This window comes from Pyxicephalus adspersus, chromosome 2, assembly GCF_032062135.1.
Source record: "Pyxicephalus adspersus chromosome 2, UCB_Pads_2.0, whole genome shotgun sequence".
NCBI classification, from domain to species: domain Eukaryota; kingdom Metazoa; phylum Chordata; class Amphibia; order Anura; family Pyxicephalidae; genus Pyxicephalus; species Pyxicephalus adspersus.
The window spans coordinates 103,307,846-103,335,571 of NC_092859.1; the positions used below are offsets into that span (position 1 = coordinate 103,307,846).

The 27,726-nt window shown below is 37.5% G+C and overlaps 1 protein-coding gene across 1 annotated transcript; it reads left to right on the plus strand.

Moving 5' to 3' along the window:
• The first annotated feature begins 12,939 nt into the window (after positions 1–12,939).
• On the plus strand, positions 12,940–27,110 carry SYPL1 (synaptophysin like 1). Its single transcript, XM_072401673.1, has 5 exons — positions 12,940–13,153; positions 16,074–16,201; positions 17,507–17,708; positions 22,264–22,452; positions 24,843–27,110. The coding sequence occupies exons 1-5, from the start codon at positions 13,085–13,087 to the stop codon at positions 24,963–24,965; spliced, it is 711 nt and encodes a 236-aa protein (XP_072257774.1). The 5' UTR covers positions 12,940–13,084; the 3' UTR covers positions 24,966–27,110.
• Positions 27,111–27,726: the final 616 nt, after the last annotated feature.

A 27,726-nucleotide genomic window follows, 5' to 3' on the forward strand; every position in this document is an offset into this window, starting at 1 on the left:
ACATAAAAAAAGGTAATAATCTGTGGTCCCAGATCTGTGCAGCTTACTTTAACCTTGCTGGGAACAAGAGAACATATCCATTATTGTACTGACCCATTTCATTTTCTATTTATACTATTACCTTATTCTAAAAACTGGAATAACTTTTTGTCAAATCTGATTGAGAACCCATTATGTTCAATTCATTCTTTGAATTCACAATAAACAAGCCCCACAGCCATACTAAGGCCGAATACATTTTCCATGGCTATAGATGTTCTTTTCACAAATGACTAACAGTGTAATACAATATGAATGTTTAGTTGCCATTCTTGCAACTGTGTGCCATGAATTTATTGGCACTTATTTCTAAGTATTTTTATTATGGCATACTACTTTGCTTTTAATTCTACTCAGCAAAAGAGAGATGGAATTAAAGTTATACTGGAAGGCAGTGTTTACTAAAACGAACTGGAAAGACAACAGCAATTCCAGGAAAATATTTATATAGGACAGGCCCTTTTGACCTCCATTAGGAACTGAAGCCAGGCATCTCTCTACTCGCATTTATCCTCAATGTAGATGTAAACTGAAGTATGGAATGCAAGGGAAGCAGTGGCTAAAGGAACAGGGTTTGCATTCTTCCTTCATGGGTCCTGCATGGGAGATATCTGTGTCTCCATCATTTAGACACCAATATTTCTTATGCAGACTCTTTAAAACCAGTATGCTGGGAAAAATTAGTGGACTAATTTAGTGGACAGCAACTCTGCTAGCGTTGCCATTGTTATTTTTTCTCTGGAATGACAATGAAGGCACTGAGTGGGCCTTCCCATTCCAGCCCAGGTACACCCATAGTTTTGGGCTACAGAGACTGGTGATCTGCTATAAATAGCACAGGTGTGCTGCTATGAAGGTGGAATTGCAGCAGGTAGAATGCAAACAAGCTATGTTGCTGTTATTATTGGTTTGATTTATGGACCGTGGAATCCTCACCTATGACTGTATTAAAGAGCTGATGTAATCTGCCTTTTCCCATTTTGTTTTCATTATATGCTGAAGAAAGCTTTTTTTATTTGGGATGAAAGCTTGTACCCTTACAAACTTCTCTGTGTGCTTGCTGGAAGGGCTAATCCTCCTCCATGTCACAGTATATATACCACACACACAGCATGTATATACATATATACAATTTATTATTATTATTATTATTATTATTAGCGTACAACGATTCCAAGTATAGGGTGACATTGTTAAAGTCTGCATCAAGGACTTCTAAAGACTGGAAAAAAAGGAAAGCACAAGAAGACCTTGGTCATGGGATGACTGTCCTGAAAGTTTTTGACAATATATATATATATAAAAATATATGGATGAGGGAATAGGGGTAAGTATGAGATTGCATTTTAATGTTTGCAAATAATAAGAATGATTATTACATATGCTGAGTTTGAGACTGATCAAAGCAGAGAGACCACTTCACACAAAGCCTTCATCAAAGAGACAGACTTTAATTTGAGCTGTAGCTGCTTTCTAAAAAAAATAAAACTTTAAGACTTTAAACATCATTTGTTTTATGCAGCTTGATGAATTTAGTTGATTTGAACTAAATGTCCTTATATCCTATATAACTTTTAACATTTTTTAGTAAGTGAAATGTACTTGCTTCTGCAGCCCATAAAAAAGGAAATATGATGGGTTAAAACAAATCATGTTTCTCTCAGAAAAAGGATCACAACATACTGGTGCATTTTCAGAGGCTAATAAAACAAGTATAAATGTTGTATAGCTATAGTAAGCGGGCTGTAAGGTTGATGGAAGAAGTATATGCTGTTCATTTAGCAAACTGACGTTTAACACATGCTTAGTGTTTGAGTTAAAGCTGTGCCGACTTCAACCTTCCCATTACATGCAAGCAAAAGTTTTTTACTTAAGTATATATTCACTTTCAAACCTAGGCATGCACTACATCTTTAGTAAAGCTTGTCAAAGATATAAATGACAAAGGTATAGCAATATATGTACATGTATACCTGGACATACACCTATTCAAACTCACCCTATCATTTTGTGATATGGAAAGTATATACAGGTGTGGACTACACGTTACTATCATTATAGTCATAAAAAATACAATGACAGTGAAAGTGCACAGATCTTTTAAATACATTTACGCATTTGAACAAAACAAAATATGTAGTAAAACTTGTATAGCTGGCAGGGTAGCTTTAAGGTGCACCTGTGTGTATATAGGAAAAGCATGGAATATAATAAACATCTTTAAACCAATAAAAAATAGATTTACTTGTATATAAAATGTAGATATGAGCATAGGTAAATGTCATGTTGATGCAGCTATTGTATGTTGGCCTAACAATAATGCTTACCGAGTGAAATTCAAGCTATGTAATGAGCACACATACAGTATCACTATGATCAGTAATACAAGCAAATCTCTTAATTATTGAAGAGCAATTCCAGGCAACACGAGAAGTCAATCATTGACAAAGTAACACTACACAACAAACAGGGCAACTGTGCTAAATTCAAAACATTTTTCAATTAAACTTTATCTTTGTTATATGTTCTCTGCTGCTGCCATTACCCTGAAACCTGTAATTTAATGAGCGATTATTAGAATAAACCTCACTAAGTCAAGCAGAATAAACTCCATGCTGAATCTGTGCATTGGTTCTGAGGTCAATTAAGAACTTGATTGGATAACACCAAAAAGTGAGTTCCACTACAACACTTGCTGCCCATTCCGTAAAATGGCCTTGGGATACATTGTAGCTGTTAATGCATTACAAAACATCTTTTTATTAGTAAAAGATTAAAAGTACATGTACTTAGATGAAAAATTGTCCCCCAGCTCCTTCAGTACTCTTAAAGGTCCCCTTTCCAGCAGGTTTGTACTCACCTCCCTTCAATGGCTGTAGCTTTCCACAATGTTTCCAGTCCACCTGTGAATATATAGTAACACTCTAAAACTTGAATTGGACAGGAGAATCATCTACTATAAGGGGTAAGTATGCACCTTGTGTCTTTCTGCAGGCAGAAGCTACATACAAATATCCATTGGTAAAACCCTAAAGTCATTAACACAGGCAGGGGGACATTCAATGGTCACCTTTTACTTATATAGTGTAAATCTTTTAACCCGAAAAAAAGGTAATCCTGTTGCTGTACCTGCTTTAAAATTGGTTTTGAATTTGTAATTGACTTTAAGGTCTATCTAAGACTACCCTGTCCATAGAGTCACACTGCAGCTGTGCAATTTCCCTGCAGGATGAACAAGTATCTGATATGTTGGCAGGAGCAATAGACAATACATCTCTGGTATGGGGGAACTAAAAAAACAAAGGATAGCTAAGATAAGGCACATCATATATGTAATTTTTTTTGTGTGTGTGTGCATAATTCCATTTTAAAGCAGATCGTAATCCCAGGTAAAGGACTGGACAAATGTTACATTTTTCTGCTTTTTTACAATATTCTTTAGAAGGTAAACTAAGCTACACATGTGAACTTCAGTGGACTTCTAAGCATACCTTGGTGGCAGAATAAATTAACTCCTGTGGGCATAAGGAGTATTTGCACTAATTTGGCCCAAACACAACTGGAAAATCTTATTTTCATATATTTCAATCCTATATATCATCCCATGCTGGCCAAATAAGATCTGCTAGCAGTTAGTAGCTTCACTTATAAATGTGTCCCTCTCCTGCCTAGTCTGTATTCCACATTTCGACCAGATTAGATTTGCCAGCTGTTGGTAATGTCAGTTATTAATGTATTGGTTCTCATCCAATAGCACACATTGCTTCTCATAGACTCAGGTTCCATAGGCTTTGAGACGTTTCCTCAACAAAATTGCTAAATCAGTCTAAATGAAAGGTCTTTAAATATTAGCAATGTAAGGTACTTCTTCTTTCTGTATTGAATATAACAAAATACTTGACAACTTATTGGGTTCCTTAGAGTTAGTTTCTCCATACGGCATGTATGTAAAGACCTGCAAATCCATTCAGACTCTAGGGCTCCACCTGCTAGCTATATGTAGTAAAATTGCAATAGTTATATATGAAGTATGTCATAATTACTGTAACTGGAAACAATTATGAAAAGATAGTGTATTTATACTTATTTACACACAATGAAAACTCACACATGGGCACTTGGTAACTAAGCATTCCAATTTTTCAACTACCCACAGCAGAGCCAGGTTGTATTGAAATGGAAGTTTAGGCTAAGACACATATGTGAGCTGCTATTCCTGACGTCTCCCTTTGCAAATGTTAGTTGCTTACCTATCACCATCCATTGTTGTATTCAACATAGTTTGGTTACTGACTTTGAATGGGCATGTAGATAGGAGTTCTGCCTTTCCTTGCTGCATGATTGTTCCAGGTCAGTGCCGCAGTAAGTATGGAAGCTATTGGAACATTAAAGTACATGGTGTATTTAGGAGGATGTCAGCAGTTGCAACCTTCATCTTCCTCTCACCAAGTTTCCTAGAATGTCTTCTCTTCATTGTACCTGACCGTCATATGCAGGAGTGTTCTAATATATCATGTCTCTCTGTTCTAATTTATGGCCTTTCCAGGCCTTTCTACCAGCAGTCTTGGCCACCTCGGACACCACCACCACGTTCTTTTCTATTACATTCAGTCAGTGTCACTGATCCAAAAGGTAAGCCATAATCTCTTGCGCAGCCACTGAAAGAAATATTTGCTGAATGGTCACTTTGCTTCAGAGTTTACTGCACAGCACACTCCTGTGCTTCATACCTGTGTGTGCCAGATAGACATATAAGACAAATAATCAGAAAAGCCATTTTATCAGTGCTCTAGTCAGCATTTGGTAGGTATTCAGTATCATTTTGTTTATCCATATTTTAATGCCCAGTGGCTGTATTTTGTTCTGCCTTGGACACACACTCTTTATTTCCTATACAAATAAATCTAGCAAAATGTTTTGTAAGCAACAAATGAACCATGAATTGACATTTTTCTGATGTTTTAGGTACGCCTACTAACTTTCATTACACCATTAGCAACCAAATATTGACCAAAGAATGCCATAGCTCACTGCCAATTCAACCCTGGACATGGGAATTTGAGGAATGGCACCTACTCAACATTCCTGTAGCTTTAGAAATACAAGGTAAGTGACCTTCATAGGCATTCATTTGAAGAAAGCCTAGAATACCTTAAGAGCTGAGAATCCACTGGGGACTGTTATGTCCTCCTCTCTCGGATTTCACATTTCAGTATATGACACAGCTTGTAAATGGCTGATAACTTCAGCTTTGAAGTTTAGCTATGCTTTGGTAAAATTCAGTCTGCTGTTACTTTTAATCATTAACATCATTGTAAAGTCAATAAAAAGATTGCTGTATCATAAAAATGTATGTAATCTATTTTATTACATTGAAAGAGACTGAGAAAATAGACATATACATACACACACAATCTCTTATTCATTCCATACAAGAAGGAAGGAAACAATGAGTGGCCCTATCTACCTGAGAATCACATACAAACAACTGTTACATTACAACACTCTGATTGTAGAATCAGCTATTTTATTATACATAATCTCCATAAGATAGCACCATTTCCTGTTATTTGAACCTATTTTACCTATCAGTAAATGTTTGTTCAATGGAATTTGCTGCCATCTTGTGGAAAAATAGTATTATAGCAACATCTTTGTTACTGCAATGCCATTCTTACAGATTTCCACAAAAGGAAAAAGACCTCTTAACCTGTCTGGGCCCCTCTCCCTTTCAATAATCACCTATTATTATTATTATTATTATTATTAATAATAATAATATTAATAATATGAATAATATTATTAATATTATATTAGTAGTATTATAGTAGTAGTAGGTGTAAAGTGCACTGACATCATTGTCCTTCTGGGAAGATTCCTGTTGAATGCAGAGCACGTGAAATCTCTGGAAAACATGCTTCAGTCCAAGTGTGTCTTCTCGCAATATTTCTACTGCTCTGTATTAAGCAGGAATATTTTATTTTCACAAAGGTCCTGGTAGCAAGTTTAGTATATTATTAAACCAATAGGTTTGAACTAATGCTACAAATGGATTCAGGGAAAAACATTTAATGAAGATCAAATAAATTCTATATACAGTTACACTGTCACAGTAGAGATAATGCACTCATAGGATATGTTTCATATATTTATATATAACAGAAAAAAATCTTGGTTCCTGATTTCACTTCATACGTGCATGTATTTCCTATAGACAGGATATAACAGTTAACACTTCTGATCTTAATGATTCATGAGGTCCACTTTTTTTAGCATTAAGATTATTACTACAGTTTTCAGCAAATACTATAATAGATTCTTTTCAATTTGCCCCCCTCCCCCTTTTTCTTTTCTACCCTCCACAGTCCTTACCTATGTTTCAAAAAAATTACTGATAAAGTCCCTCCCATATTTGTACATTCATTCATTGTTGAAACTCATTATAGGTAATTTATATATATATATATATATATATTAGAGGCTATATATATATATATATATATATATATATATATATATATCTAGTATTGGTTTACTACAGTTGAGTGATATAAATCCTTATGATTTATCATATGTTTGTTACACAGTGTGTGTCTCACTTTCCTCTAATGAAGCCAAAATGTTGAAATGCACTGAGATTCCATAAGGCTCAATATATGAAATTTATTTATTTAATTTTTCATTAAATCTATTTTTATTTTATATTTTTATATTTTCATTAAATCTATCTATTCTATTTTCAAAAAAACCCTGCTCCCTGAACCCATTTGTAACATGAGTTCAAACACGTTGGTTTTATGTTTTTTTAGCTGGAAGGGGGATATCCATTTTTGGTTCTATTCCACTAAGTACCCTAAAAAATTTTTCTCTAATGATGCATTTTATACCTACTTATAGTGGGTGATTTGGGAAGAAGGGAGGGAGCCAAGACTGTGAAAAGTAGACTTTCTGTTTAGTAGAACCTTCACTTTAAAGTAAAACTGTTGATTGTACATGGTAAAAAAGAATCTACATACAGTTTTGCCTCATTTACTTTTCCAAAGTAAACATGCATTTCAAAGTAAAAATGCTCTATTCCATTAGTATAACTAACCCCATTATATCTACAGAACACTTCCTGGGAAATACAAAGTATACCAGGTGTTTGATCAACTGAAATTCAGAGGTACCAAATATAACAAATATTGTATTCTATAGGTTTTGTGGAAGAGAAATATATATTTATATATATATATATATATATATATATATATATATATATATATATATATATATATATATAAATCTCCTCCAGTCCCTGCTATGTATCTGAATGATATGCATGAATGGATTTTTTCAGAGTAGCAAAGGCCCGAAACACTTTACCTACCAGGACCCAAATGAACCATATACTCTACAGGAGAGGTAAGGCTTCTACTACAGCACTACCCCCCTTGCATGCCGAGCCATGCACAGGATATGAAATAGAGCCCAACTCCCGAAACATTATTTTTTATTATTCATGATAGCTTTTTAGTTTCCTACTTCTGCCATTTAGTTGTGAAATTGTATGATAGTAATGTAATAAAGTAACTGTATCCTTGTGTGCGCAACAATCTATAAATGCTTTGTTTTCCTTTTACCGAAAAATACACTGACAACTACCAGGGAAGGTAAACACAAAAGCACAGCTCATTATTATAGTAGGGGTTATGGGAGAAAGCTTTAATGACAGGCAGGCAGCACTTCACTTGGAAGAGCTATAAAGCACTCAAGGATCATAAGTGGGTGATCCAGCAATCATGGATTGGGTTTCTTAAAATCATTTTCTTTTAAATTGGGAAATGTTTTTAACCAGAACTAGATCCAATCCAGGTTATCTGGATCACCCAGGATCTCCTGTGATAGTCTATCTTCAGTCTTGGTGGGCTTTGATAATTCAGGCCCATTGTGCAGCCACTGCATCTAATGTGGGATCCTGTCACTACTACATAGATGGACATTCTTGTACCAAACGACACTTGACTGAACTACAATACTATCTTGCACTCAATGGGAAGTTAAGGTTTTTCCTGGGCTTTATATTTAAATATAGAAAATGGGTTTAGTTCCTATTTAATGTCTTTTAATGATGAGTTAATTTTGAGTGGTCACTGTAGTATACATCTATTGGTTCCCAACACTGCTGGACCCTGTACACTTTTCCTAATTTGTCGATCTTGAGACTAAAAGTAAAGGAAAACATCTCCCCTTACAGTTCATAGGGTTCTGACAAATGTAATTCTTTCTCATTACCTAAAATTAAAAAAATTCCCTGCAGTTAGATTTTAAAGTTTTATTCCAGTTTTGTTAAGAAACAAAGCCACTTCTTTTATATAAACCATATACATTGGAAAACCTTTTTTGCAGATTCATGCCTTCCTGTGTTGTGAAGAAATTGCTATGTGTTTCACCATGTCCTTTTCACAAACTGAACGGAAAGATTTGCCTTTTTTTAAAACCAGCTGGTGCAATCTTAGTGTTGTAAAGAGGAAATTTGCAGACATGTCTGTATTTCTTTAGAAGTGGACAAACCTTAGAGTTAGAAGTTAATAAGGCCATATGTTTGTGAATCTCTGACAATGACATGTATATGTGTTTGCTGGATATCATATTATAAAACCACAAATATTACTACAGGTAGTCCCCGAGTTAAGGACATCTGACATATGGACAACTCCTAGAAGAGGGCTTCCCTGCTCGCTCATGTGCAGGACGGAGGCTTGATGGTGAGGTTTGCATGACTTGCAGAAGAAATCTTTTGCTAAACACAGCTGAGGTTGTGGGTGATCTTAAGGACTGTGCTCTTCCGCAACATCTTGTAACTCTATGACCAAGACAAACTCTGCAGTTGTTTCTTTTTGCATATCAAAGCACAGCTTGCTGCAGAAGTTAATGAATGTCTAGGCTCCAAAGCGTTATTTTTTTTTTTGCTTTGTTTTTTTCTTTGTTTGTGATTAACTCATAGTGAGTATTTTATACAGTAACTTACACCACACTGCCTAAAATTATCTTGAGACAAACATCTGTCCTAAATGCATTTATTAAAATAATGTACCTGTTCTGACTTACATACAAATTCAATTTAGGAACAAACCTACAGGCCCTATCTGGTATGTAACCCGGGGACTACCTGTAATTGGTTGTACATGCCCCCTACCTGCCCAAACCTGTGTACCTCCAATATTCTGGCAAGTCTTTCTACAAGATTTTAAAACGTGGCTGTGGAAACTTTGTTACATTCGGGAAAAATAAATATTTATGAAGATAGGTATTGATGGATGAGATGACCTGGTGCACAGTAATCATTTCAGTTAATCTCAAAAATGTTTAAATATGATTGAGGTCAGGGCTCTGTGTAGACCAATGAGAATAGTGGTGGGAATTGTTCCTGTCATTTATCACAGTAATGTCACTACATCACCCAGAGCTTTGCTATTTGTATTTTCACAGCTCAATCAGATTAGGAATTCAAGCTCCCTGGCATAGAAATATTTTATAAAGTCACTCCTCCCTCCTACCACTCCTTGCCTTGCTTCTCTGTCCTTTAGGGCATTATGTCATGCATTAACACACAATGCACTGCACTGGTAAGGAATAAGCACATTTTTGGACACAAATATTTTATATTATGTCTTTATGTATTTGAAAAATAAACTTTTTACTTAGAGTAATATATAAATAAAATATAAGAATATAAGAAATGTATTTTCTTTTTAGGTTCTTTGGACAGGATGATCTGTAGCAAGTCTACATTATAATTTACTGATTGAAAAGTCAATACCAAGCTACATAGTATCTCTCACATGTGCTGTACTTTGGGATGTATGGTGTGAGAGAGGGATAAGCAAGCCAACCATGAATGATTGGAATGAAAATGTTGTTTGTGTGTGCCTATAGATGAATGCCTCACCATGCCTCCAGGACTGGCAGCAGGTCCATCAAATACAAAAAATACTTTTTACTTGTATTGATAGTTGTGGCTTCAGCAGCAGCAGTTCAGATTTACCTATCTATGCACACTTAGCATTTGACTAAATGCTGCTTTAAAATACTCCTAACTGGTCTCAGCTGTCACCTTCCAGAAAGCAGAAAACCCACTCTGACTATGATGTTGGTGAATAATAAGGCATTTGCACTGACAGAAACACCATAAGGCTAAAACAAAAAGCCACCAAGATTCAGGGCTTTATTTTTTGATAAAAGAGACCAATTGTGAGGATGGGGTCCAGCAATGCTGGAGGAGTCCAGTAGCACAATGGTCAGCAGCACACGCCACAGAGGTGGGCAAAAGGCATTAACAGTGGACAAGAGGTGCAGAAGTGAACAGTCAACTCCCTGACTATTTTAATGAAGCTCTCCTAGGGTAGGATCATCATTCCACTCTTTATTTTATATTTGTATGCAGAAAAACACATGTAATGGATGAGTTACAGCTATTAATAGTCTTCCTCGTCCTATTCAGCTTGTTCCTACTTTCTGCTCATTTAAAAGTGCACTCAAAACTAATTCTTTAAAAGTTGACTACCTGTCTTCTTCTGTCTTTCAAATCCCTCACTAATTAATATTATCATGAATAAAAATATTTGTTCTGAGGTTCAGATGTGACTTTATTTGTAACATAGTACTTACATAATGTCTTGTTAGTGGAAGAACAGTAGCACCTGTCCTATGCAGGCTCAGCTTCTAGTTAGTTTTGTCCCTTTAGGCTGCTCCAGTTTTCAGAGCAGTGTAGCTATACCTACAGTTTACCATGGTACAGTGTGGAGTACCCAGGGGTGCCTTTCAGGTGAACAATTACTCTACATGGTAATAACATTCAAAAACATATTCTGCTTTAAATTATAATTTTTTAACACTATGTTGGTGTTTCACTTTTCTATCCATAAAAACATATTTAGGGCAATTTCAGACAAGCAGTATGTTACAGGGGTATTTACTGTCCCCTGACACCTGCTGTCAACTGCTACATGCCCAGGAGCTTTTGGGGGGCTTCACATGTGACTGTAAATGCCTGGCAAACAATAGTTTTTTTAATTGAATTTTAACTATTTAAAAAAAACTTGCATATGTGTTGACAAGTGGCTCTGATTTAAGTTTTTAGTGATGCAGGGGCAGAAAACTGACCCTAGATGCTGCATCTAATGTGTCAAAAAAAAAAACAAAAACACACAGAAACACTGTTTACATTAATCACCTGTCAAATAAAGGATAAAAAATAAATATTTCCTGATAAACCACTTGCAAATACCACTAGTCTGAGCATGCCCTTTCTGTGTGTGTTTTATTATTAGTCAGCCATTGTTGTCTTCTTTGGTAATACCGGTAATTCTCCTCTTTGATCCCAGCACAGTAACAATTTTCTTATCTGAATCCTTGGACCTAAAAGGTTTTAGGGTTCCTGCTCTAAGTCAGTCAGATCAGTCAGTCACATAACGCCTACAATTTATGGAGGTGTTATGTTGAAGATAGATTTGCCCCCGAAGCCTTTTCTCTCAGACATTCTGTCTGTCTGACACAACACCATTGTGTACAACACAGCCACACCGGGCCAAGGTTACTGAGGGCTCGCCCACAACCAAACTTATTGGAAGGGGTGAGAGTTGGCTAGTGAGGAATAACGTACACACTGTGTTTTTTATTGGTATCCTAACCAAGGGTGAAGAGGTGAGGGAGATTCACTGCAGGCGTAATTGTTTTGTTTTCCCCCATTTTCACCGTTCATGCAAACTGTTTATCCAAATGGGCCGCCAAAAACATACACAATGGATTAGTATTTGCTACCTTGGCATTTTTGGCAATGTATTACCTTGTGGTCAGGGATGTAGTGGGGCGGGCACGGGTGGGAACGCCGTGCCCTCACTTTTTTCGGGAATGGGCACACCCTCTTCTACGTTGCAAATAATTCTTTGGTGGTCTCCAGGCTGGGTCAGAAGAACCCTGCTGGGGGAGATGCACCGGCCAGAAACGCGTGCCATGTCTCCTGTATAGAATTACAGGCTCAGGGCGGTGGGTGGGTTGTCTCTCTGAACACAACACGGTCACTCTCCCATGGCAGGCTCAGATCTGGTAACATGACGTCACTCTGGAGGAAGTTCATTCCCCTTTGACTGACACATGGGCAGGGGTGTAGTGGGGCGGAGATGTTTACATAAAAATGATGTGCATGCCCTTACCTTCTTTATTTACAACTATACCCCTGCTTGTGGTGAAATGAACAGGGGTAAACATAGGGCAGGGAGAGGTGCACATGGGCCTAGACCCCCATTAGCCAACAGGGGCCCCAAGCCAGTCCTGTACAGGGGCCCACTATTGGCCACCTCCACTACTCTTATTAAAGGCTTGTTGGGAAGTTGAATGGCACCATTGTGTATAATGTGCATTACTCTGGAACATTGGTATGATCACATTTTCAACAGTAACTTTCTTCAAGGCTATCTACATAACTGTACATAATGGGGGGGGGGGTCGCAAACTTTCAGGAAGACTTATTAGACAAGGCGCCTTCCTGTGCATACACACGTGACAAGGGGGACCTGACCACCTGTCATGTGATACAACTGCCTCACACCAACACCCAGGCATGTGAGAAGAGGCGCGGCAGGAGAAGGAAGCCCCGCCCACCACTGAGAGAGCCACGCCCAGGGAAATGTCACCTCACGCTGGAGGTTGTGTTGTGAGGAAATACACCAAAAAAAGGGGTGAAAAGCCACATACGACCGTTGTATAAACACACTGTACTTAAATACTACAACTGTCACCCTAAAATAAAACAACACCAAACTGTCGCTGAGGGAGCAGGACGTTCCCGGCGTCAGCCTATGTCCCGCCTAAGGGCGGGTCCCTGCATAGCTTAATACGGTATAGTCGTAGAGGTGGGCGGGGCATTGTCTCGGAGCTCTCCTGACGTAGTGGATGAACCGGCTGACTCAGGTAGACAAGGAGGCCGTTGGAATTGTGCTTGTTCCGGCTCGCTGTATCGGTAGCCCGTCCTCCACTGTCAGCCTGCTGACTGTCATCGTAGAAGATGTCGGGCTTTCAGCTAGACTTCAATCCTCTGAAGGAGCCCCTGGGCTTCATTAAGATTTTAGAGTGGGTAAGTTATGGAGAAAGTTGGGCCTGTGCGGATGAGGGAGGCGTTACCGAGTACCTGAAGAGACATGGTGACGGGGTGTGGTGTTCAGGAGAGACACGTGATCGGCTCTGGCCATGTCCTGTATACGTGTGCGCCTGTGGCAGCGATATGCCGCGTACTGTAGTAGCCGTGTGGTACAAGTGGCAGTCAGTTCACTTCCTGATAAGGATCGATATGGCAGGAAAGTATCGCCCGTTATCAGGGAATGACGTTATTACAATAGACTCCTCTGTAGCTGTGCGCTTGGCAAATGTTACCACAGACAGCCGAGCCAACCGTATGTCAGAGCTACGCATCTCCAGCCCGCCATAAATTCAGGGGCGCCTCTGATTGGACGGGCCGCTCTGAGGGGAGCAGAGGGGCGATTCCTGCAATGCTTGTCGTGTCTGGGATGGGCGCTGGCTCTTCCTTATATGCCGGGTGGGGCGGCTGCCACAGGGTCACGAGGTGGGATTGTTCCGCAGACCTTCTTCTATTATTAACAGCTGCTTAATAATAAAGCCCGGTCTGCATGAGGAATCTGTCACCTGCTGGGGCAGCACAGGGGCTGTCAGTCCTAGGTGGGTGTGTACAGGAAAAGTGCTTACATATTACCAGGATCAGAATGAGGCCCTAATTTCATACTAAGTAGCTGTGTGTGAGAAGTGAGAGGAAATCTCATAATAAATGAGAATATAATAGATTTTCCTTACCCTTTGTTACAGTTAATGTAATATTGTAGATTTCCCATTCCTTCATCGTCGTCAGCAAGCATAGAGACGCCATTGTAAGGAGGGAGATCTAACCTTATCCTGTAAAACTTTTTGATATAAATTCACAATTAAAAGATTGTCACCAGGAGCTGACCACATTTACTACGTGTGGTTTTGTAATAATTGCAGATCATTTTCCTGTTGCAAAGTAGCTGATCATTGCATAAGATGAAATGCAGATATTGGGGATAATTTACTATAGGAATATATTCTGTTCACTTTGTAAGGCTATTCTTCCTGTAAGAAATATTTCATTTCACTTAGTAAATTTGGTCAATATTTACATTGCAATAAGTGTCCTATTATCTACAAGGAGATCTTTCATTTTCAGGATTTTTTTTCTCCCCTGATTGGATGGTTGAACTTGACCTATATGCAAAGTGAAACATCCTCTTGCAAGGGGACAATTCACATTGCTAAGCGATACTACTTGTATCCCTTTAGTAAACCAAACCCATTGTTAGCTGCGTCTTCATATTCTATTTGGAGTCCCCTGGGATTCCTTTTGTAGACTGGCAACAGGTTGGTCATCATTTAATAAGAGCTTTGTAATCAGTAGCTTGGGGGTCTCCATGTTCCCTCTCTGCACTGGATAGAGGAAGAATTGGGATGTACAAAGAGGGCTCTACATAGGAGAGCCTATCTAAAAGAATGGAGAATCATTATGTGTCAGGAAGGATTTACTCCACTTTCAGTTTTGTGCTGACCATATTTTATAGTTAGATCTTTTTCCTCCTAATTCCTGTACCAAATACACAACAGGAACAAAGTGAGGGGAGTTTTTGTCTTGGCCAGCTATCAACAGAACAGGAGTCCCCATTGAAAAATTAAATAACCATTTGTAGGATTTTTCATTGCTTTCAGTTTTAGTGACAGTGATCACCAAGGACAATTACAGAAAGTGATTCTACATAGTGGTGACAGACTTTTATGTGCGTCATCTGCTTAGTATATGTATGTGTATATATATATATATATATATATATATATATACACAATTTTCAGCTTGATATATTCACTACGTATTTACTCAATATATCTCATCCTTTGTTAAATGGAACGTTTTACTCCAATTTCCATTTCTCATTAATTTTACCTTTTTAGCCCTGTGGAAATGAAAATGTTTTCCAGGGAGATAATATAAATTGTAGACCTGCACACAATTGTTCCTTCTGAAATTGCTAATTTCATGGCTTCAGTTTCTAAATTTCAAGAGTTGGGCAGCAAATGATGTACAAATACTTCCTCTGTATATTCGTTCAGGGTCCATGATTCAAAACCTATAGATCTGCATTATAAACTTGGAAAATATTAATACCTGAAAAGGTTGTCTGTTTAAACACTGTTTAGTTTAAAGTCTGTTGACCAAGCTACAGAAGGATGCACTGGTTTAGACGTTCTACCCCCAACTACACTATTAAATAAAACTCCAAAACCTTCTTGTCCCAGTGTGTATTGTATTAATGCATCTTTCCTCCCTTATGCTGGTTCACTGCAGTTCCTTCAATCCGTTCTGAATATAGCGGACCTATCAAGATAATTTCTGCTTTCACATAAAAGGGGAGACAACACTTTGTGTAATGTAAAAATAACCTTTTGGGGGGGTGGGGGGGGGAGTAGGTAAAGCGACAACCCGTCTGTCTTTCACACCCAACAATGAAGAAGAAGTTGGAGGGCAGAGCCTCCTTGGATACCCATGGCACGCATCCCAGGTAGCTTCTTGCTGCCCCATCTCCATCTCATGCTCAGTGAGATCAGCACACGTTTTTTTTCTCAACTTACAGCAGGCTACGTCACCTGCTTTCATGTCTGCACATTGTATAATCCACAGATCATGTATATGAAACTCTGTGCCACTCAGTGTAGTCCAAATATTGGATTTTACAGAAATCATAAAACTATTCAATCATTACAGTACTAGTGAGTTATTTTAATCTCTAAAATGATGTGTTTGTTGTTCTGCAAAGTCTTAATTGCAATTTGTTAGCTTTAAAGTAGAAAATTGGGTTAGTTTTGGGAAGTGTTTTGAAAAATTAGCTTTTGTGGCCTTAAAGCCATCAATGTAACTTTATAAACTTGACTTTCTAATAAAACTGTTTTAAACACATATCTTTTTTTTTTCTCTCCAGTTTTTTTCGATCTTCTCTTTTGCAACGAGTGGGGGTTACAGTGGAAAGACAAGCTTATTTGTGACATGTAAAAATAAAACACTTCCTGATAACCATACTGTGGTGGCTGAATTTGGGTACCCATTTAGGTGAGTATTCATATGTTTTCCTTTTTCCTTTTATAGGGTTCATAGGTTACCCCAATATATTCGCCAAACCGTATAAACTTCTTTCATAAGAAAAGTATGTGGCTGTTTTTGTAGGCTTTTCTGAGAAATGCTAGTTCCCTGGCTGTCTCTGGTAACAGGTATGCAGCAAAGGAAATCCTGATCTAAATGCTTGTTTTGAGGCAGTCATTCAGAAGGCATTTAAGTTGGAAAATTATCATGACTTTCTGGCAGTATGCATTTTCAGAAGATCTGTAATGGCAACCTCTTCTGTATTACTATCATAGCAGGCATCCTTTAAAGCAGTGGTTGCCAACCTTTTGGCGTCATGGACCAATAAATTTATAGACTCTGAACCACGCATGTCTCTGTTGTATATTTTCTTCTCACTTCCTTTCTACTCAAAGTGTTGCCAACAGGACGGAAATTGAGAAAAATTCTCTAATGGAATCACAGATAAAAGTAAAAATCTAACAGGCGATTTGTACTCTATCCACAGCTAGAAAATACATTTTTGGATTTGATGTACACTATGAAAACCCTAACAATTAACTTTTCATTGAATTGCTTTGTATTCCCTTTAATATATAACTCCCAAAAATTTGTTAAATTTGTTCAGTCTGTATATTGTTCCTAGCAATCTCTGTGGACTACAAAGTACCTCCTTACTATGTTATGAATAGTGCTGCGTGTACTGTAATCTTGTCCTATGGGGGCAGGGTAAAGGGGGTGGGGGGGGGTCCTTAAAAAAAGACAACTAATGCAGATGCCACCAGTCTAAGGAATGCTATTGATGGAATGATTATTTCAAGGTAATTCCCCTGCCTTATTTACATCAAAAGACTTTGTTTTCCTGTGAGGTTACTCCACTCCTTAATATATATCCAACACAATTCTTTATATCACAAATATTTTATTCTTTATTGTATAAAGGAAAGACCAGTTTGCAAAAATGAGTACCCAAGTACATAAATATCCTCAATTATGTGTACATATATTATCACCTAATGTCATGGGAAAAGATAGATGTGTGCCTCTTATGGATATATTAATCAAGATTGATTTAAAAGTAATAAACTTTCATTTATCTCAGTTCTTTGTTTTTGACACAAGCACTTTATTGTATTTATTTTGGTACTCCCATTGTTTTTTTTTTTTTTTGTTTTTTTTTGTTTGTTTGTTTTGTTTTGTTTTTTTTTCTTCACATTTTGATGTTATGTTTTCAAAATCTCAATACACATTTAATGAAGAAAATAAAAGCTAATCCTCCTATTGCTTTATCTTTAGGCTGAATACTGTTGTCTTAAAAGGAATTGATAAAATCTGTGAACACAAATGGGATGAGTTGCACCTCACAGGGGATTATTCTTCTCCAGCCCAGTTTTATGTTACCATTGCTGTATTTGCTTTCCTTTACTCTATGGGTGCCCTGGTATTGTATCTTGGGTACAAGCATCTTTATCAACAAGCTACAAAAGGACCACTTATTGTAAGTACTATCTTTTTTTTTTTTTTTTCTCTCACCAACTTGTTTTCATTGAGTCAAACGGCCGGGTATATTCAGAGCATTTTTTTTTTTTTTTTGTATTATGCCCCAACCGTCTAGTTCTGTGTAATTTAATCCAACTGCCTAGTGTTCCATGTTTTAATAGTGTAATGCTTTGTAGTAGTGTAATATTGTGATCAATGTGGATTAATAAATTAGGCTTGTTAACATGTTAGCAGTAAAAATATTAACCCCTCCAGAGTGACTACTTGCAACTGCTAGGCACCTGGGCTTGGTAACAGATGGTAAGTGCTGGGCTTTTTCAGGCCTAGCAGTTTTTCAAGCAGCAACCTTACTGCCGATGTGAATTAAGCCTGACTTCAGATGCCGTCTCCTGGAACACTTTTGTGACACAAATACCCCCAGGAGCCTGCGGATTTACCCTGCAGTCTTTACCACCATGGCAGTAAAGACAAAAGGGAGGGGTCCTCCTCCAAAAAATTAATAAAAACAATACACATTTTTCTATTATAGAAAAAGAGGAATGTCCCTCTTTATATAATGTTAAAATGTGTTATGACAGCATTGTGCATGTGAATACAGATGGGGACAGGAAAGCCCCCGCCCCCATCATTGCCCATATTCTATGGACAAAACAAAAACTGCCTGTGAAATGTATCCTCCCGCAGTGTGATAGCTGTGTGTGAAAAGACTGCTTGTCAGATTCTGCAACCTAACAACTCACTGTGTTCAATCCTTTAGATCTCCTAAATTGTTGGTTTTAATTACTTATATTTTTTAGGGTACACAGGGGACATTCAAAGCTACTAATAACCAACATTTCCTTTTTTTAAAATTTCAAGAACTTCCAAATATAGGGATCATAAGTTTAAAAACTTGTGGAAATTTAACATTTGGGTTGCTGTTTCATAAGAAATTGCACCTAGCAGACCAAAATTGAAAATGCATATTAAGTACCCACAGGGGGCACTTACATAGCAAGAAGCATTGGGGTGGGGCCCCTCTAAATATTTTACCTACCTTTCACCAAACTATATTTGTAATACTACTTCTGCTTATGTTCTTTGAACCCCAATTTATCTGGAATGGGGAGGTGCAGAAAACTGAAAATGTGGGGAACAGATGAATAAACCCCTAAATTTTTTTTAGCATGGCATCATTAGAACAAAAAAAAAACTCTGCCCATCAAACTGTCTCCTGCCCTACCTTGACTTCTAATTACAGAGAGGTGCAGGTAAACAATTATAGGTTATGAGTGGAAGACATTTGTGGCTAACACCCCCTAAACTTTCTTCACCATGGTATCATTACATAAACTCTGCCCATCAAACACGCTGCCCTGTTACACATGAATGTACCCTACCAATACCTGAACTCCAATTTTTGTTTTGATGGACAGACGTTCTAATGATGCCATTGTGATAAAAAAAATTTTAGGGGGTGTTAGCCACAGACATTCCCCACAAATTTTCAGTTTCCTTCACCTCCCCATTCCAGACAAATTGGCGTTCAAGTGTTAGAAGTGGGCAGTAATGTGTAACAGGGCAGCGCGTTTGCCATAGCAATGACATTTTAGTGTGGGGCAGGGGGGTAGCCGAAGGTGTCCCCCACTGCACCTACGAGGGGTTTCTGAGAAGTTCCAGGATTTTCCCAGGAAGAAGAGAGCCAAAGTTATGAAATAACACATTTATTCAACATATCCCCCCCAAGACTGATGCACTTGGTACAGTGTAGTTGCAGCTTTCAGCAGCATCTTTGACGTCAGAAATGTCCTCAAAACGTTGCCCCTTCAGGTGTTTCTTAAAATTCAGGACCAAATAATAGTCTGATCAGGTGGCCAGGTCAGGTGAGTAGGAGGATGGTGGATCAATTGGAAACACAGGGTGTTCAATTTGGCAGCCACAACATTAGACGTGTGCGCTGGTGCATTGTCCTGCAAAAAAAGGATCCCTTTGGTCAACTTTCGTCTTAATTGCCTCCTTCAGCTGGTCCAGCCTAATAATGTTCGGTGATACTAGAGCCCTGAAGTAGGTAGTCCACCAACAGAATACCATCTTTGTCCCAGAAATCGGAGGCCGTGACTTTTTTGGGGCGATTTCTGGGTGCGGAACTTGTTTGGCCGCGGGGACCTGCTGTGGCGCCATTCCTTTGATTGTTCCTTGATTTCAGGATCATAGATGTGAAGCCAGGTTTCATCCTCAGTCACTAACCTAGCCAAAAAGTACAGTGCAGCTTCAAAATAGGCCAAAACAGCTTTGGATGCTTCAACTCATTCCTTCTTCTGATCATGTTCAAACATTTCGGCACCCACTTCGCTGAAAGCTTGCGCATGTCTAGGATAATAGTGATAACAAACCCAACACGCTCCCGTGAGATGTCAAGTATCTGGGCCATCTTTTTTGCAGTCCTCAATAATTAGCTCATGGACAGGTTGATCGCAGGTTGCCGAGTCAGTTGAGTCATCTTCAACGGTGAAATGCCCAGACTTGAAACGAGATATATAGGTTTTGTAGGAAGGACACTTCTCCCCCAGTGTATGTGTTGCATCTCTGTGTGAATCTCCTTTGCTGACTTTCCCTGGGGAAACAAAAAATGACGGCCCCTAACTCCAACGACGTGAAACTTGCTTGTGTCTCTGCCATCACAGCTTCTCACTAAAAGAAAGAAACGTTTTAAGAATCGCAAAGACCTGATATTTGCACAGTTACATACCAAGATATTAGGCTTTCATATGCCCCCACACTCATTTTTCTATTTCATCTGGAAGGGGGCAAAGCCAGGAACTTCTCAGCACCCTCTCATATATTTTTGGCTTTGTACACCCCACAATTCTAGGGAAATTGGGACAGGTAAAGATTTGTTACGGGTAGGTATATATTTAGGGTCCCCATACTAATGCTCCTTTCTATGTAAGTGGCCCCGAGGGTTCGCAATTCGCATTTTTAAAACATGATTTTAATACTGCAACCCAAATATTATATTTTCACAATATTTTACAATTCTCATGCCCATATCATGAAATTTGTAAAAGCTGGAAATTGTGAAAGGTGCTAACTATAAGTGTTCCCTGTGCACCCTGAAAATTTCAAGTCATTACGACATACGGTTTAGGAGATATGCAAACTTTTAAGTACGTTAAGTCATTGGCGATTGATTGGCCAGTCTGATGTAAGTCCAACATAGGCACAAGCGGAGTTCATTTAGTCCTTGCAGCTGCAAAGGAGGCTGGGATTTGCTCGGTATCCCAGCAATTTTTTTCTTGTCAGATGAAGACCGTGATCAGGCAGGTAAGCATGTTTTATTGCGGAAGGGATATCACCTGTTTCTTTCAACAGTTAAGACCTGCCTGATCGGTCATTTAGTTTCTCTTAATTTTTCTCTTTAATCAGGTTAAAATCAAGCTACAATATATGTCTTTTATTTATGTTTTTACTTTTGTACCAGGGTGCAGATGCCCTATATTATGCCTACATCAATAGGTGGAAGTCCTGTAGAAGTAGTATTATCCTATGGTTCTTTATGCAGTCAGAAGAAATTTAATTTTGAGTTTACTCAAAATTACTTATTGATGTCTCAAATGTATACAGAGACTTTTATTTCCTACCATATCCACATTTATGTGGTAGTTTCCTCCCTCAGAGGTATGTTGCCTCTTCCCCTATTGTTTAGGTATAGCAGTCATATTGACCTATGTTTTCCCACCTAGATCTCATTAGAGCAGCCTCTTGAATCATGTTGCTTGGGGCCGGGGCATTGCCACCATTTGTTACTTCTGGTCAAGGGGCAGTTCTCTTTTATTTTTCTAGAACTAGGGGTAAACCCGCCCCCCCCCCCCCTCAAGATTTGTGTAGTGGCCTATTTTTAATATTATTTAAAAAAATGTTTTTATATTCATGTCCTCTTCAACAACAGTTGTATGTATGGTATAAAGAATGGTGTTTTACTTCACATAATTTAACTGCCAGTGTTCTCCCTATTGCTGCATGGATTGATTATACAGTATGACTGTTTTCAATGGTAAGTGCTGTTAAAAAATATAATTCATGCTGGTCTATTAAATACAACCATTTCTTAATCTCCAAAGATGGTTACAAACTTATTGCTATAGTTGTAAAAATCTTAAAATTAAACAACTTGTCACCTTAACATTCTGTACTGGTAAACTTGCTGTCAGGTTTGGCAGAAACTTGTTACTTTGATCATCTAGTAAACTTTCTGTTAATGATTCTCTATAAAGTGGGGGCACTGTCTAAATATGGTAGACATGTAATACAGTCTTACTACTGAGCCTTCAGTCATTTTCATAAATGTCTTTGGAGTCAAGACAGGGCAGTCTAGAAAGCTCCTTTTTTAATTATATTTCATATAGGTAGAAAGTGGAGTCAATGTTTATCATTCATCAATTGCTTTTTACATAAAGTTATTCACCTATATACCATTGATCATGTAAAAAAGAGTTGGATTGTTTGGAGACTCCGAGGTTAATTTTATTAAAAGTTCTATTTCACGTACTTATGCCTGTTACTATCCTTTCTAGGATTTTATAATTACAGCCATTTTTGCCTTTATGTGGCTCGTAAGTTCCTCTGCGTGGGCTAAAGGATTGACTGATGTGAAATCTATGACCAACTCGGCCAATGTTGCCAACCAAGTCTGCAATTCAACCAGTTTTTATGAATGCCATTCCTTATCTGACCCACACATGGGGACGCTAAACATTTCTGTGGTAAGTATGTTGACTACATCAATACAGAAATTGGTATCTTTAAAGTTGTGAGTCATAGTTGGAATCATAGTTGAGGTGTATAGTAATTTCTCTGTTACCCTTGCACTTCAGTATGCATGTACAAAAAAAATGTTGGACCTATTTTAGAAAGCTTTGTTTATCTCTGTTTTTATTATTTTTTAACATTTATAACAGGAGGGAAACAAAAATCACAAATATTCGCAAAAGTGTACAGAGTTGCATAAATAACTTAAATAATCGTGCCATATAGACCAAGACAAAAAAATACAAATTGAATACGTTAAATATAACATATCTTACTGAAATAAATCAACGGGAACCAGAAAGGGGGATAGGGAAACAAGACTTGCGAGACAAAACAACACAAAGGATGACACAATGGGTAAAAATTGTGGGAAGGGAGTAACAACAAATTCCTAAACAGAGGAAACCTTAAGTGTTCATGGTGGATGATTTATACCCTATCCAAGCATCCCAGATCATGTCCGATTTCTCCACTTTATTGAGGAGCTCATGTACTGGACTTCCAAGATTTAGCAAGTGTGATCTAGGCCTCCAACATAAAAAGAATCGAGTTTCAGCGTGGGTTTGGGAATAGCCTGATCACAGCTGCTAAAAGTGCTACCTCGGGATATCTGTACATTCCACTCTAACACTTTGGAGGTGATATCAAATATCTTCATCCAATAGGCTTGGGCTATTGGGCATGACCACCACGTATGGAACATCGTACCCCTAGTGTCACATCCTCTAAAACACAGAGGCTGAGGGATGACATTTTGAGAGCCTCTTCCGAACCTAGTAGCACTTTATAGTTTGCCTCCACGAAAGCTGAGTTAAGAGCAATTTTGGAGAGAGCAAAAGCCAGCTCATTCCACTCATCCCTGGGTAAGGAGATCCCCAAGTCCTTATCCCAAGAGGTCATGTATTTTAATTTATGAGAGGAGGACATAAATATAGTGTTGTTTATCTTTTTGAATGGCTTTGTGATACCTTACAAACCTAAAGAATGTTAAAATATTGGAAGTCACTATAATTTGACTGTCAGCAAGAGCAGAAGACGGCAGTGTGGACCATGTATACATGCACAATATGGCAAATTCTTTTGTGGCCCCACTGCAACTAGAGTTTGATGTTAGAACCTAACCACCAGCACAAATTAATTTGGCCCACATTATCTTTTTTTCCTAATGTGCAATTATGCTGAGTATATTTGTATATAATGATACATTTCCTAGCAATGTGATCCTCAAACATTGCATTATCAGTGCTTCCTTCCATTCTAGATGCTTTCATCTTCTGATCTACATCCAAGTTTGGAGCATTTGGCCTACTAATTGACCCAAATAACACAACCTCCACACGTGTGGTGCATCACTAAGTGTACACTCACACAGTGTATTAATACACCAAACTCTTCTGTTCTTGTACCTGTCACTTTTTTTTCTTTGAAAATCATCATAACCATACAAAGTGTTTTTTTTTTTTTTTTTTTTGTTTTTTTTTTACACAAAGGAAACAGGATTTTTATTTGTTGATGTGCAAATATATGGTAATGGTGTAAAAAAAAAAACAAAAAAAACTCTTTTTTTTAAAAATAATAAAATACCAGTCTGTGTATCAGAATATCACACAATATGCATGACAATATTTCAGTCATAGCTTAAAATGTGTTAGAATCTATCACAGCCATAATTAATTCTGTCATTCTAAAAACCCTGCACTGCTCTGCAAGTGCAAGAAGCAGAAATTATGGTCTGCGAAACATGTTGAGCCTGTTTTTAGGACATATGTGAGAAATTGAGACCACATGATTGATGTTTTATAATATGCACTATTGTCTTGTGTTGATGGTTTTTCTTTCTTTTTCTTTTTGTATATGGAATAAATTAAAGATGTTGATTTTGTTTTGCTTTAAAAAAAAAAAAAAAAGTTTTTTTATATTCTGATACATGTTACTGTTATTTTAATGATATTTAAATAAAAGTAGGTTTTATGCACGGCTATATATTTGTACATCTGCACCTAAATTAAAATTTTTGTGTTTTTACCTAATAGATTTTTTTTGTTGTGCCCAATCCGTTTCTGTTGAATAGTTATATTATAAAACATTATACAGAACAATCTTTTCTGTTTTCTTCACAAAGGTTCATTTATTCAGTGTTTAATAAATTAAGCCATGCTTAGAGAATTGAAATGTATTTAATTGCTATCATCAATTAGGTATCGGACATGACTGTAGAAATGCATGCAGTGTTTATAATAAATTATTTGGTCATCCAAGTAATGTCAAAAAAGAAATGCTGGGTCACGCTACTGTGTATGTACTTAGTGATGTCTTGTTGACTTTTATTTATTTTATTTTAAAGGCTTTTGGATTTCTGAATTTGATCTTGTGGGCAGGCAACGCATGGTTTGTCTACAAAGAAACCAGTCTGCACAATCCCCCACCAACTTCAAACCCTGAACAAGGCCCACCACCTTCAAATTAACAAAGGATCCAACACAGACGTCCATTCATATCTTTTTGCCTGTAATTTTGGTGTCTTTAAGTACATAAAAAAAAAAATTGCGTGTTAAATCCGTGAATATGATGTTATCTGCACGCTGTACTCTTGTGCTTAAAAGACAACTGTCACAACTAGAGGAAGTTTACATATGTAATGATGGTATTAAATTTCCTAACCTGACAGTAGCCAAGAAAAAGGCACTTATTGGTTGAGACCAGCTAATTCACTGCCAGGGTACATACAGCAGTCCTCCCAGTAGTCCTATAGTTTTCTTCAACCCTGACATAGCATAGAGGAAAACATAGCTGTATGTTAAAGGAAAAAAAAGAATACCCATACCAAATGCTATCATTACATATAACAACCAAATTGATTTGTCAAGTTTTCTTGTTGTGATAGTTGTCCTTCAATAGCCATATGATAGATTCAAGTATTTATGTGGTATTGAACATGTAAAGATCTGGCGTTTGGGGTAACCTAACAATCCTGTTGGGATGTCATCTTGATTCATATGCTTTCTCAAAGAACGTGGCTATGAAGAAAACCTAGCCCATTTTTGAAAGCTTAGTTTGACACTTGAAACACTAAGAGAACTTACACATGTAATGTAAATATTTCCTTGCAGATTTGATTTATAAAAAAAACTTAAGTACTGTAGTAGTAACACATTGCCAACTGCTGTAACATTACCTTTAACCTTTAAAGAAAAACTAGTGAGGGAGAAGTAGGCTGCTATTGCTGACCATCTGAAAATGGCAGTTTCCTGCATACTGACCCGGAACAAGTGTGCAGAAAGTCAGGTCAGAGGTCAGAACTGTTCAGCTTCATATTTGTTCCCCGTACAAAACTCCAAAGTTAAGGGAGTCAATTAATTAGCGTGGCAGCCCGCCTATTGTCATGATGAAACTTCACTTACAGATCAGGAACTTGATCTGGCCTAAAATGTTTCTATATTAACAGTGCTAAAATGCAACACCTTTTGTTAGTTTATCAGTCAATCTTTTTTGAGGCCCAGGTTGAACTGTAGGCATCACTTGCCAACATTTGTTCAGCTGTCAAATACTGACATTTCTGAGGTGGTAAAGGCTCTGGCATTTGACTGATAAAACATGGAGGTGAGGGGCTTAACAGGGCAGGGCTTAACCTCACCTCATTCAAATGTGTACAGCCTGAATTTTTGTCCAAAATTTTTTTTTTTTTAGGAAAATAAATATCTGGTCTGTAATAATTACGCACATTGCAGTATAGCTGTTAAACATGCACATGCTTTTTCTTTTTTTCCTTTTTTTTTTTTTAACACACACATTACACATTGGGAGGGGTTTGTGTCTTTCCAATTTCCATGTTTGTATATTCTATCAGTTGATTGGAGAAGAAGCTGTATGTTCATTGATATTCATTAGGATATTTCAAAATTGTCTTACATACACCCCCCCCCCTTATTTTCTTTCTCCAAGTACCAATATTGAAAGGAAAAAAAACTGTTCTTTTTGTCTGGTAACTGTATGTGATGAATACATGTAATGATATATAGGCTCCTCTTTATTTAGGTTGGATTTTTTTTTCCCACCAAGCTTTGAACACACTGGAAGAGACAAACTACATATTGACCAAAAATTCCTGTTTTGTCTAAAGGATGTGGCTATCACCACCAGTATTTTATCTCGCCTGAAAGCGGGGGCACTCCCCTGCTATTTGTTGGTAGTGCATTGATCAGGCAAAAACACAGGGCTGGTTGATAGGTAAAAAGTGGTAACCTGGTGTATGATCACATTGATCATTTATCTGGTTCTTCATCAACTGACCTGCATCAGAGTTGCAGCAATATCTTTTAAACAGAATATAACCAATCTGAATAAACCAAGACTGTTGTAAGTACCTGATCAGTTAAATTGTCTTTTTGCAGGTATAAAAAATAAAAAAAATGCACAATACAGAAAAATGATACTAAATGTTTCCATTACTTGTATTACCCAAATACAATTATTAGAGCAAAAGTTTTGCAATGGTGATGCTTTAAGTTACACCAATGTTCAGTTTTATTAGGCTCTTGTTTTGATTTACTGTTATGACTCCTTTAGGGTTATCTGTACCCATTTGCACCATATTAAAAATGCTTTGTATTTATCAGTTTGTGTTTATTACTGTAAACAACTGAAAAGCAGAACATTTTGAAACTGAATTTTGCCAAAAATCAGGGTATAACTAATTAGAATACTGATCCCACATAGTAATGCTGCAAGGAACACATAATAAAAGGGCAAAGATTCATATGTTTGCTTATGTATGATCTGCATATGTCATTTGCAATCCCTATTTAATACACAGTGCTGTGTCCGTATCTAGTTGGTCAGGCATAGGTTCAGCAGGTATGTGCCTAGAAAGAATAGAAGAAGAAGAAGATTTTCCGTCAATGCATTTTTTTTTTCTTCTCCAATGGCCAGGATTCGTTGGGCTCAAATTGTGATAGAGCATGCAACATCATTTTCATGGTTGGAGTCAAGCCCCTAACTCTGTTAAGATTCTTTGGCCTGTACTGGATAAAACTTTACGTAGGGGTCCGACTTTCCAAGTATCGATACAAGAACTTAAAAAAATACCTGGATGGGAATAAATGTAATGTTGCATAAACTGAAATGAAAGGATAGAACAGTCTATTTTTCCCGAGCATTATTTGTAATATACCAGGCTTTAGTTACACTGGGAACAGTCTTGTACAGGATTGTATTGTTTGGTATATTAC